The 13,478-nt window shown below is 31.5% G+C and overlaps 1 protein-coding gene across 4 annotated transcripts in view; it reads left to right on the top strand.

Annotated features, from left to right (window-relative positions):
* Positions 1–10,635, top strand: part of LOC135841466 (interference hedgehog-like) — an 88,910-nt gene extending 78,275 nt beyond the window's left edge. For 3 of the 4 annotated variants that reach the window (XM_065358434.1, XM_065358433.1, XM_065358435.1), the window contains 9 exons: positions 2,910–3,065; positions 3,187–3,345; positions 3,517–3,636; positions 3,724–3,973; positions 4,064–4,229; positions 4,401–4,620; positions 4,935–5,141; positions 9,081–9,295; positions 9,568–10,635. In XM_065358434.1, the coding sequence (XP_065214506.1) occupies positions 2,910–3,065; positions 3,187–3,345; positions 3,517–3,636; positions 3,724–3,973; positions 4,064–4,229; positions 4,401–4,620; positions 4,935–5,141; positions 9,081–9,295; positions 9,568–9,726 (1,652 nt within the window). In that variant the 3' untranslated portion in view covers positions 9,727–10,635. The remainder of the gene's footprint in view (positions 1–2,909; positions 3,066–3,186; positions 3,346–3,516; positions 3,637–3,723; positions 3,974–4,063; positions 4,230–4,400; positions 4,621–4,934; positions 5,142–9,080; positions 9,296–9,567) is intronic. The other variant, XM_065358436.1, reaches the window with a different exon arrangement.
* Positions 10,636–13,478: the final 2,843 nt, after the last annotated feature.

The raw sequence follows: 13,478 nt of genomic DNA, 5'->3' as shown, positions 1-13,478 counted from the left end.
GTGGTTTCTGTTTATTATTCGATAATCGACTTTAAATTCCCCTTAGTTCAATACCCAATACCCATATTATCATTAACTTTTTAAAATGCATGTTTTTGCCTATTTTCGTGTTTTTATACATTTTTCGATGGTTAAAAACTTATTTTATGTGTATGAAAGCTGCATCCCTGTTCATACTTTTTACAGACGAGAAATCTAATTTTTCATCACTAATAATTGTTCAAGTAGAACTCTCCAACTTCAGCTAAAAGTACATCTTATATAACTTTATAGATTAGATTTATTATGGTTTTCCTCAAAAAAAGATTTTTTCGTCGTGAATAATTTCAATTTTTCATCTCTAACAGTAGAATTTTTCAAACCTGACTCGAAATAGACGAAATGGTATTTAAAAAAAATCGTAATTCCATCGTTGGAAATTTTGTGTCCCACCTGCAATTTTGTTTCTCTTGATTTTTTTGTGAAATTTTTGATTTTCTTCTTTAAAAAAAAAGAATGATTTAGTGTGATGGAAAATTCGAACATTTTTCGGTGGTTTGTATTATTAAATTGATTACCCCCCCCCCCCCCAAAAAAAAACAATTTCAACCACTTTCGAATCAACCAGAGGAGCCTCAGATGAGAGTAAACTTTTTTTTATTGTATGTAGCAGCGTGTCTAACAGTCATGAAGGTCATGAAAAGTCATGAATTGTGCTCGAAACACACTTTAAAATTCTTTAAAAGCCTATAAAATTTTAAAAAATTAAAAAATTAAAAATTATTTGTTCAAAAAATTAGAAAAATTAAAAAATTGAAATACCTGCTCGCAGTTTCGAGTTATTTAATTTTTTGGGAAGGTTGGGGGGGGGGGGGTATTTTCATGCGGTAAAAATGTGAAAAATAAGTCATGAAAAAGTCATGATCTTTTTTCTGGAAGTTTCGTTAGACACCCTGTGTTAAAGAAACGGTTCCGAAAGATGAACTTTTTTACTCCCATGCAGCCTTCAAAGTTGTTGGCTTTTATTGAAAAAAATTAGTCGTGCTGGGAAGCCTCCAAAGTTGGAAAAAAAATTTAAAAATTGATACATAGGTAAAAATTCAATCTTGAAATCTTTTATCGAATTCTTCTATTATACCTAATCCCCGTTTCAAAAAAAAACTCTTCTCCGATCGCCAAAATGTTTCTATCTCCGTTTTTAGAAACGACCCCCTCCCCTTCCCGCCATTAAAAAAATTGGGGACAATGGAATAAATCAAATTCGGTCCATTTATGTGTCTAAAGTTTTTTTGAGCCACCGCTCTTTTCTAGGGGAAAAAATTGCTTGGTTCTTCGAAGTTCGAACAGTGTTGATCTTGTTTGAAATTCCTCACAAGTGGAAAAAATTGAAAGAAGTACTTGAAGTGATTGAAAATTTTTGGTTATTTGGAAAGATTTTGATCAGAAATAAGAAATTTTCAAAATTGTTTGCTTATAGGTCAATTCTCAACTTTTTTGTTGATTTTTTCCTTATTTTTTTTTAGACGTTGGTCAGAAAAATTCCAAAACACGAATGAAAAAATTTTTAATTTTTTTTATCGATTTCGATTTCATTTCATTTTTTTCAGCATTCGGTGAGACGGCTCCTCAAAAGGGGACTAAAATAGTTTGAAAGACTAGAAGATATTATGAAAATGAGAAGAGAAATGAGAATTTTTGTTCATTTTTCGGATTGAGGTGGGGGAAGGGCTCTTGGTGAACCTTTTTTTTTGAATTTAAAAGAAAATCGAAAGAAGAGGAGATCATTTTCTCATAAAAATCCAACAATTTCAGACGGCGGAAATTTTATAATGAGATTGGAACAGGGAAGCGGAAATGTTTCAAAACTCCATTTGCGAAATAATTTTTTTAAAAATCGCAGAATTATTTTTCTGTGCTGTGCAGCTCGAAATGGAGAAAAAAGGTGCGAAATTTCATTTAAAAACAGCAAAATTGACATTTTTATACCTCACAAAAAGTTTCGCGCTCTCGCTTCGCTTTTGTGAAAAACTGTCTTCTTCTGTGTTTTCAATGATCAAAAACAGAAAAAAATCTCGAAAAAAACTCGAAAAGAGCGTGAAAAAAGGCGCGAATTTTTTGATTTCTGATTTCAGTACCAACTTTGATATTGAACATAGATATAAATATAAACTGGATCGGACACTTACATTTAAAATGTACAGGAAAAAGTGAAGCAAAAAAATCAACCAATCCCGAATCGCGTAGACCACGTGTTTCTCCGGGGGTGAAGGCTCTGATTGGTCAGTTGCCCGGAGGTGAAAACTCTGATTGGTCGAATTTCTCCGGAGGTGAAGAATTTTTGCTTCACGAGTTTCCGATCCAGTTTATATTTATATCTATGATATTGAATAAGTAGATGTAAATTATTTTCTCGTTAACTTTATCCCTCATGTCGGAAAGTTCTTGATTCACAAAAGTTGCGATGATGATAAGGAGGGGGAGGCGGAGAAAAATTTACGGAAAGAGAATTACATCTATAGATTTTTTCATCCTCCCTTCTTTTCTTTCCCTTTAAGGATACCTATCTATTTTTTGAACTCTTCAAAAGTTCTAGAGCTGGAGTGAAATGAAGGGAGATAAATTTGATGATCTCCTTTTTTGTCTGTTCTTAATTCGACGTTAGGTATTTTCAAACACCCCCCCCCCCCTGTTGGGAGATGAGATCCTTCAAAGGAAAAAAAGGATTCTTACTCGAGGTAACATATTGTGTTTCTCCTTATTTGCAGTATGAGTTCGTGACAGAAGTTTTTTTCATCTCATAACAGGTTCGGCTGGAGCGTAGGAGGCATCCTAACGTTCTGCCTCGAAGTACTTACGTTATCTTTTCCGAAATCGATTTACGAGTATCGTAAAGTAACTAAACGATGTTTGAAATTTGTTTATTTTTGCAGAGGCTCCGGTCATATTGAAAGAACCGAATAAAACGCAGGTCGAAGAACACGGTAACACCGAATTATCGTGCGAAGTTTCCGGTAACCCTATTCCAACTGTTACGTGGACTTTGAACGCAGAACCTTTGACGAACGACGAATACTTCACTATTTCGAGTAAGTTGACAACCATTGATTCTTGTATTTTGAACGAGACAATTTTGCATAATAAATTGAGTCAAAGTCGCCCACATTGTGAAAAAAAAACTCATGGAATGATTTATTTATTTGCCAACAGGTTCTAAGATTACGATACGAAAAGTTCAAAAGATACATGCCGGTATATATCAGTGTTTTGCTCAGAATAGTGTTGGAACCACGTATGGTGCAGCTTGGCTACAAGTTATTCCTAAACAGATCATAGCCAATGGTACTGATATTTTCGAGCAGGAAGAAGGTAATTTTTTGGTGAAATATATTCTCGAGTTGACGATTCTGCGATTAAGTGATTTCTAATTTTTTTAATTCAAAATTGTGGCTATTTTCAAAATTATTTTCGACTCTCAAGATTCGATGATTTTAGTAGGTACCGAATTCGTCGAACTGAAAAATGTTTTTTTTTCCTCAGGTTGGAACGAAGGTGGTCGTAACAATCGATCAGGAATGCCAGGTAATCACAACGGTCACCATAATGGTAAAAAGGAACGCCAAAGGAAGAATAAATCTAAACGAAAATACAAAGAGAATGGTTCGTAGTCAAAATTTGAATTCAATCGTGCATCTGAAATAATTATGCTTCAACTTTGGTCTCTTACCATCAATATTTCCATTTTAGAAATCATGGTACCGCCTACCAGACCTAACGTAACACGATTATCAGATAGATCTGTGATGGTTCGATGGCACGTGCCTCCGAATAGCGGTCTGAAGATATTATTTTTCAAAGTCCAATACAAAGAAGTCAGCAATAACGATACCGGTAAAGGTAGATCAGGCAATAGTCGTTGGATGACCAGTAATGAAGATATACCACCTCATATTCGTTCCTATGAAGTGGATAGATTAGAAACCAATCGTTACTATAAGTAAGTATGCCACCAGAATGGCCAATATGTACCTATTTGTGTTTATTGCATCTGATGCTTACTTTATATCAATTTTTTTTTCTGCTTTAGATTCCGAGTAGCTGCGGTATACGAGAACAACGACAATAAATTGAGTAAAAATTCGAATAAATTCTTCCTCCACCAAGGAGTACCCACAGATCGAAGTCGTTTCGGCGCACCTACGTTTATAAATTCCGAAGCTCTGTCTTCAACCAGTATACAAATCCAGTGGCAGGTAAAAGAAAACACCTCTTAGCCTAATTCACATAGTCTACTTAGTATTAATTAAATTTTTCCTGCATAATGTTGCAATCTTCAAATATACATATTATTATACGACGGGAGCTTATATACGCATGGCGCTATAATTATTAATGGAAAATATGTACATTATTTTCATATACAGTATTCGAATACCGCATCAACTCCAGTCGATGGCTTTTACGTGTATTATCGAGCGACAAGCAATGCGGGCGATTACATAAAAGCCACCGTAGAAGGAGAAAAAACAAACTCCTTTGTCATAACGCATTTGCAACCTGATACCTCATACGATATTAAAATTCAATGCTTTACTGTCGGAGCGGCTTCTGACTTTAGTACAATTATTACTCGTAAAACTTTAGGTAATTATATATTTTTTTGTAATTATTTAAATTTTAGCCCGATTACTCGTACGATGAAAAACCCCCGACCCCAGCCGAAGGATCAGAAATGTGAACAGAGACAGTACCTATCTTTGTAAATAGTTGTGTATTTTGATATTGTGAGCGGTTTTATAGATTAATTCTTAGTTTTTGTTTGGTATGTTTGTTTTGTATGGATTTTTTTTTTTTGAGTAAGGGATTACCCCGTTTTTTTTCTCATTCGATTAGATATTAAGGCCGATGTTTTATTGGTTAATGGACGTTTTAGTGATGAGATCGTGTGTTTTGTACAGCTGATCCAACGTCTACGACAACCGAAAATGCTAGTCGGGGTGATCTGAAGACACCTAATGTTAGTATTTTACCTGCTACATCTTCCAGTACGTTCCAGTTGATGCTTGTATTCGGAGGTATTCTTGGCGGCTTGGTGATCATATTCATGATCTTCGTGTTGGTTTGCTTCCTTAAGCAAAGATCGCCTAATGATCATTCCAGTGATGGTAAGTTACAAATTTTGTAAGATTACTCGCTAAAAATATGAAATTTGTATTCATACCGATTTTTTTAAAGTGAATGCTGAGAAGATTTTACTCAATTTCCGGAAATCCATTTTTTGAATGGAAAGAAATCAAAACTAGAATTTCATATCCAAAAATTAGGGTCTTAGATCAATTGAAAAGGGAGAAATCCAACTTGCACCCCTTCTAAATTTTGTATGTAACTTTTGGGAGGCAAAACTTTTCAACTCTTCTCGACTCTCGGCTCTTCCTGCCTTCGTGGTCTGTACACACTTCACGGAAACAAAAAAGTAAAATTTTGACCTTTTTGGATTTTTTGGCGATTTTTAAGCTCTCCCAACCCTTTTAAATTGACTCAATATTAATTTAAATTAAAGGTGCACAGTCAAAAAAATTTTTTAATTGATTCAAAAATCTAATTGAAAATTGAATTGATCTAAATTGAACGAAATAGAGATGAATTAAATTAAATTAACATGAAAATTGAAGTGACATAAAAGTTGAAGTTGATCAGAAATTAAAAAAAATTAATCAACAATTGAATTGATTTGGAAAGTATATTAGGTATTTAGAACTAAAATTACATTCATTTAAATCAAATTATAAACTAGATTATTTTAAATTGATTCATTTTAAAGTATTACCTAATTTGATTTAAATCAAGTATTTTGAATTTTTGAACTAAGTAAATTCAAATGAATTTGATTCGAATTAAATTTGAATTGATTGTTGACTTAGAAATCAAATTTGAAATTGGATTAAAACAAATCGAATCGAATCGAAACAGAGTGATTCAAGTCTTGATAACCGAATTAAAACTCGATGAAAATTAATTTGAATAAAAATTGAAAATGAATGAAGTATGCGATTTAATTGATTGAAATTCAAGTAAAAATCAGATTAGTTTAAATTAAATATAATTAAATAATTTTAAATTAAATTAAAGCGAGCCAAAAAACAAATTGAAAATTGAATTATGTACATTGATTCGAATTTATTTAAATTTATAATCGAATTGAGAATTAAATTAATTCAAATTAAATAATTACTTAAATTAAAATAATTTGAATGAAAAAAAATTAAAATGAATTGATTTGACTAAAAATAAAATTTTTTAACTGGGTAGTGGGTATAATTACATAAATCAATTTTTTTTTTTAAATTTAGGAATCATACCTAATTAGTAATTACCTAAGTACTCAACTTTAAAAAAAAAAAAATTCTTCAGTAATTAATGTATGTTTTGTAAAGTTTGATCAACTTTTATTTTTTTTTTGATTTAAAATTACAATTTTTCACCTGTTTTAAAAAACCCTAAACTAAAAAAGTAAATCAATTTTACTTTTTTTTTGAAAAAAAAGAATTTTTAATTTTTTTTTAAAATTAATTTTATAATCAAGAATTTGTAATTTATCTTTATTAAAAATCAATTTTAAAAAATTATTCAAATTAAGTTGATTATTTTATCATAGTGTTGTAAAAAGTAACCAAAAAGCGTCCAAAAAGTATTTTAGAACCTTACATATAGGTAAGTTAAAACCTCGTGCAAAACATTTTTGTACAGACAAAAATCCCCAAAAAAATAGGAACGTTTCAATTACGAGTAAAATTTCATGATGAACGTGATCATTGGCAAAAGAGTTACACATTTTTACAGTTTTTGTTTAAAAAAGTAAGAATATTTCTCATTTTTTGGCAATTTTTTTCTTGGTTGGGGGGGGGGGGGAGTCAAATGGGAATTTTTTTGTAAAATTATAAAAGTTTTGAACAAAGTTTTAGCAAAACATTAAATTTTATTGCAATTTTGACGAATGGCGAATTTTTACACTATTTTTGCATGAGTCTGAGACTATGACAATCTAAGCATAAGGCAAGTTTTTTTTTTACTATTGGCAAAACAGCAAAACTCTATAGCAATTTTTAGCAAACAGGTGAGATTAAGGCAATTTATGAAAGAAAATGAAGGATTTTTTAAATTGTTGATAAAAAGTGAGATTTTTTGGAATTTTTGGCCGAAAGCAAAACTTGGCTTGAGTAATTCAAATTTTTGATTTTAAAAAAAAAATTAACGTTACAGTTGCCAGAGTTTTGAAAATGTTACCAAAAACTTTTGTAACTTGTTTAATTATGAGTCATGAAAATTGAGTGGAATTAATTTAAATTCAAATTGGATTGAATAAAATTAAAATGATTTGAATCAAAATGATTCAAAATGAATCAAATTGACTCAAAAAAAAATTGAATCATAATTTAAATTGAATTGTTTTTTTTTTTCAAATTTTTAGTTAAATTAATTTTAATTGGAGTAAATTATACTCACTTTAATCTGAATTGAAACCGAGAAATGCAAATTGAATCAATTTTAAATTTAATTGATTCAACAATTAATCGAAAATTAAAATGAAAACTGAATTGAAAATTTAGTTGAATCAAATACAAATAAATAGACTGAAAGTAAATAACCTCGATCTAAATTTAATTAGCTCAAACAATCAAACTAAAAATTAAATGAAATTAATTTAAATTAAATTATCTACATGAAGTAACACAGGCATCTTACTGAGTCACTTTTATAGTGACTTAGTCACTTTTTTCACGAAAAGTCACTTTTGGTTACTTTTTTCATCAAAAAGTCACTATTGGTCACTTTTCTTCCAAAAAAGTCACTTTTTTGAATTTTTTTTTTCGTTTTTTAAACAAAAAAAACGTTTTTAATCCAAATTATCTTTTTTTTACTCATTTTCGAAGGGTTTTATGCGAATTTTCTTTATTAAACAATTTCATAATATTAAAAACACAAATTTTTACTTTTCGAAACATCAATTTTCGAAAGCTTTTGCCCTCGCTTCGCTCGGACTTATTTTCTTTTCTTTTTCAAAATAAAGATGAAAATTTATTTTTTAAAAAATCAAGTACTAAAGCCAAAAAACAAATTTCTCACAAAAAACATCGTTTTTATGCCTCTCAAAATACAAATTTTCAAGAGCTTTCGCCCTCGATTAGGCCTGTTTTTTTTCATTTTCAAAATCAACTTCCTTCAAAAAAACATTATTCAAATTCTAAAATTTTAAAAATAAATAAATGAGCTAAGTACTCGTTCTCACATTTAAAAAAACGGATTTTCTGGTGGGGCCAGACTGGAGAATAAAGTAATAGTTTTTAGGTGAGATATTGAACGTTTTTTTGCTTTTGTTTTTCGATTTTTTGCTCTCCTGAACGCTGGAATTAAAAAAAAATTGGTCACTTTTTTGGTCACTTTTTTCACTGATGAAAGTCACTAAAGTCACTTTTTTTTAGAAAAATTTGGGTAAGATGGCTGGTAACATAAAATTAATGTAAGTAATTTAGATTAAATTTAAATAATTTAAATCAAAATAAATGTGACCGAAGTTTGGCGGGAAAAAAGTGATTATTTTGCATACTTTTATATTAAAATTTTTTCAGTGCTCTTAGCCTTTCAAATTGTTCTGAAATTAATATTGGATGGAAATTGTGAATCTTAGTCTTGATAGTTTGATAATATTTTTTTTTTAATATGTATATTGTTTTAATTGATTTTATTAATTAATCAATTATCGCCAAATCAGCATGACAAAATATCTCAGTAATTCTGTGCTGAAATACCACTTGAATTTTTGCTAAAAAATACCTACGAGTGCAACATTTTTGAAAAAAAGTCGTTAAAATAGAAACATTGGCACAGGTAGCTGAAGTTTTAGTGGTGAAGGTACTTCTGTTGAAATTGAAGCAATTTTTATGTATTTCGCCATATTTTTTAAAAAATAATTTTGATATTTATTTAAAATTTTGAACTATCTACTTTCATAATGTTCAAATTATTGAAGTGTTGAAAAAAATAATAATAATAAGAATACCATTTTATGCTACGGATACTAATCATTTCATTTTTCTTCATTTCAGAAGAAAACACCCCCGACAAGAACACCGACAACATAATGACAATCCATCAAGTCGAACCGGTCACCATGAACGGATACGCTAATCACAACAACCACAACAACCATAAAATAATGAACGGCAGTTTAAAATCGTGTACACGTAATGGCTACATCACACCTCACCCACCTATCAACATCACCAATAATCCACTGGCGCCGGAGTCCAAACACGAGAAAGTTAGTCATCATACACATTTACAAATATAGTAACGATAGACTACGATTAGATCTCTCGCTTTATTATATGTAGAAAAAAAAACCATAATTAATGAAAAAATTCGTACCAAGGTAATTGGAAAATACTTATTCTCATTGTCTGTCTTTGTACCTCTACCTACCTACGCTGTAGGCTCGAGGAAAGCCTCATTTGCTAAGATTTTCTACGGAATCTAAAAAAAAAATGTAACAATTTCATTGATAAAATTAACGATAATTACTTCTATTTACAGAATACCATGGAGATGTCGTATCTCTCCAGGCATAATAACAATTGCCCTATGGACGGCTGCGTCGATTTAGACGGAGATTGCGGTAGAGAGGTGAAGTTAAGCATAGACCGGACTAAGTGGAAATTAAGAGAACAAAGGCCCGGCGAAAAATACGTATAGTTTAATTTTTTTTTTGAAAAATGTTCCTCTTTTATTGGTTAAAGTTTTTTTTTTTAAATTGCGATTAAAATCGTAAATCATGGGATCGCGTTCCATGTCAAAAAACGTTTCTCATTTTTGATTCCTACCGTTGTACCTATATTGTAATTAGATATTCGTTATTAATTAAGCTGTGTAATGTGTACCTAGACGTTTTTTTTTTATTATTTTATTTTAATATCGCTACTCTGTTCGATGAGGTGCTAAAACCATAAGGTGATCGGTTCGAAAGTGTTTGTTTTTTTTAAGCCGGAGTAGGTGGAGCTGTGCCAAGTTGGACTTGGATCATGTTACTTTATGCGTTGTGTCGTGTATTACGTCGACGTTTGTGTTCATTTTTAATTTCTTTTCTTTCTTTTCTCTTTTATTCGTTCGTAGAATCGTTTTTATAATTTTTTTGTATTTTTTTATTCTGCGAGGCAATCTTATAAATCAATCCGCCGTTTTGTAAAGACTGAATGATAATTTGTAACTACTTTTATTCGACTAGCATTACGCTTATAATTTTTTTTTCCCTCTTAATGATGCATTTCATTTCACAACAATAGTCTAGATGACCGTTCGTATGTCGCGCGATTTTTTTTATTCACAAACGATTAGTGCCATAAGCGTTGCACTTTTTAGTTACGTAATATTACTTAGGTTTTATTTTTCTGTGAGGTTTATATTCTTTCGTATATAATTTGTAATTTCTCTGTTTCTTTGTATAGTTCTTCGGAAGTTGAATATTGTGATCTTCATTTGTGTGATATTTGTATGTTAAGGTATTTTGTAGATAAAAAATGTATTACAATTTTACAAACTAATTTTTTCCATGTATATGTATAATATGTAGTACTTATTAACTAAATAATGTGTGTGTTTTGATTATGTTGGGTGTTTAATTTGTTGACTAAAGCAGAAATCTAACTAAAAATGTCATAAACCCCATTGAAAATACACCTACGAATTACGATGTACAATTTACATCCCAAAACCGATTTTAAAGTTTCAAGAATAATCTTTAAAAAAATTGAAATCCTATACAATTTAAGTAATCAATCGAGATCAAAATACGGCGGTTTTTCATCGAAAATAAGGGCCGAATTTATAAACATTTCTGAGCCAAGTAATTAGTATTAACATTAAGCATTACTTATATTCAAGTATCAAGTATTACTTCAATTTTACCCATGTCAAAATAATTATAAATGAACTTCAACTCGCTAGTACTCAGTTACTCACTAATTCTTATTCATAGTCAATCCAAGTACTGAGTATTACTTACCCAAGTGAAAATATACCAGTACAGGATTTCGGCTGCCAAGTCCTTCTGTATCAGGTAACAACAAATTTTCAAAATGTGAAATGTGTTCTGAACTAGTATATTATCAGAGCCGGTGTCGCTGATCAACAAAACGCTGGAAATTTAAAGAAAAATTGAATTTTACAGCATCAGAACTAGGAAATTTTGTAACATTATACAGCCTCTTTCTTTGTGGCAAGTAAAACTCAATACTTACGTAGGAAATAGGAATCAAGAATTGACTATGAATTCAAATTATGTTGTTGTAACCCATTGATAGCGCTAAAATGTGATTTTTTTCATTGTAATTTGAGCAATTATTAAGGTGGAAGCTACACACTTAAGTTTTGGATGGATTTGGTCTGAGGGCATTATCCACATAGTATAGGTCTGTAGTCCATTCAGGGTTTCCTGCAAGCATTTCTTGTACCTCTATATGTATTGCGTGTATTCCCCTGAGCTGTTGCTGCTAGGTCATCTGCATACAGGAAGTGTCTGGTCTGGTCTCTGATTGGCTGATCATTTGTGTATATATTGAATAGGATTGGGGCAAGAACACTCCCCTGTGGCAGTCCATTTTTTTGTCTTCTCCATCTACTGGACTTTCCCATGTGGGTTACATAGAACATTCTGTTACTAAGCATAGATTTAATGATGTTGGTGAAATTGTGATCCTGAGTGACTTCATATACTTCCTTGCACAGTAGGTGATGGTTTACACAGTATCATGTTCATATGCAGCAGTTAGATCAACAAACACTGCACCTGTGATTTTTTTCTTCTCAAACCCATCTTCAATGTGTTGTATGAGGTTGATGGCCTGGCTTATACAGCTTTTCCCCTGGTGAAAACCAGCTTGTTGAGGGATAAGTCTGTCGTCAATTGTGTCCTGTACTCTATTGAGAAGTAGTCGCTCGAATAGCTTATAGCAGTTATAGCAATGGCACAGCCCAATCCTCTGGGACACTTTTTTTCTTAGATTGGGAATCCTTAGGAACATGTTAGAGCAAAATCAAATTTGCCAAAATAAAAAAAATAAGCTTTGCTAACAAAATAACTGCCGTTTTTATTGAGAGGTCAGCCAAAATCATAAAATATTTTGCTCTCCAATAAGTACGAGACTCCTGCAAAAATTTTGAACCAGACAAAGCTAGGTCGAAAGAGCATGTAAAAATACATCATCAGCCAGAATTTCAGGTGCCAAAGTTGGCACATTTTTCGATTTTTGATGAATTTTTGAAAATCAAATTTGAGCCAAAAATGAGAAAAAAAATCAAAATAAACAAATTGACCCAGAAAGTTGTTTGGGATTTAATAGCAAGTTGAAATTACAGTGCAAAGTGGATTTCGGCTTTTCAACTTCACTTGGCAAAATTTTATAGGAATTGCAACTTTAAAAAGTGTACTGGACGCACCAGAATTTCCAGAAGTCGTTGGAGGTTCCAAAACAACTTGAAACCAATTGCAGCCAATTCAATAAGGTGTTGAAATTAGAGTACTAGGTGAATTTTGGCTTTCCAAATTCATTTGGTAAAATTTAGTGGAAATTTCAAACTTCGAAAATTTGCTGGAGGCTTGCTGGAGGTTCAAAAGCGACTTGAAATGAAACAATCCGTAGTCGACTTGATAGTAAGTCGAAATTATAGTGCAGACTAACCGAGTTGATTCCGGTTTTCCTACTTCATTTGGTAAAATTTTGAAGAAATTTAAAATTACAAAAATCTATTGGAGGCTCCAGAACTCCTCAAAGCGGTTCAAACGCGTTTCCAATTGATTTGACAGATCAAAAATAGAGTATATCCTAAGTTTCAGACATAAAGACCAATTTGCTGAAATTTTGATTTCTTTTCTCATTTTTGACCTAAATTTGATTTTCAAAAATTCACCAAAATTCAAAAAATTAACTTTAGCACCTGAAATTTTTCTGGTGATATATTTTCGCATGCTCTTTCGATCCAGCTTTGTCTTGCTCTTGATGTCCACTTTGCGGGGGAAATATGGGTTGCCTCCCATGGGGAGGGGGTGCAGATAACCATTAATTATTAGCATACGCCGGACTATCAAGTTTCAGTTTAATCCTAAAAATAAATTACAGCCTGCGTTGGTAATTAATTTTCTATCACGTAATCTCTTCAACAGGTGCATTTATACAATGTGCATGTGAATTACATCGCTAGTGCTCAGAAAAGACAAAAGCCAGTAAACATTCAACGAATTGATTCGAATCAAACATATGAAAAATTCATCGGTGATCCCAAACCAATTCAGTTGCGTATTCCTTTTAAATTAAGTCATAAATCGATCATGCATGCTTCTACTTCGGATACTGATCCGCACACTTCCAAATCGTAAGTTAAGGAAATTTTTCACGAACTAATTACCATACCTATTTTGATTTGAAATGATCAACAACAATCAATGTGCTCCT

Source organism: Planococcus citri, chromosome 3 (genome assembly GCF_950023065.1).
Source record: "Planococcus citri chromosome 3, ihPlaCitr1.1, whole genome shotgun sequence".
Lineage (NCBI taxonomy): Eukaryota > Metazoa > Arthropoda > Insecta > Hemiptera > Pseudococcidae > Planococcus > Planococcus citri.
This window is presented reverse-complemented; position numbering and strand designations above follow the sequence as displayed.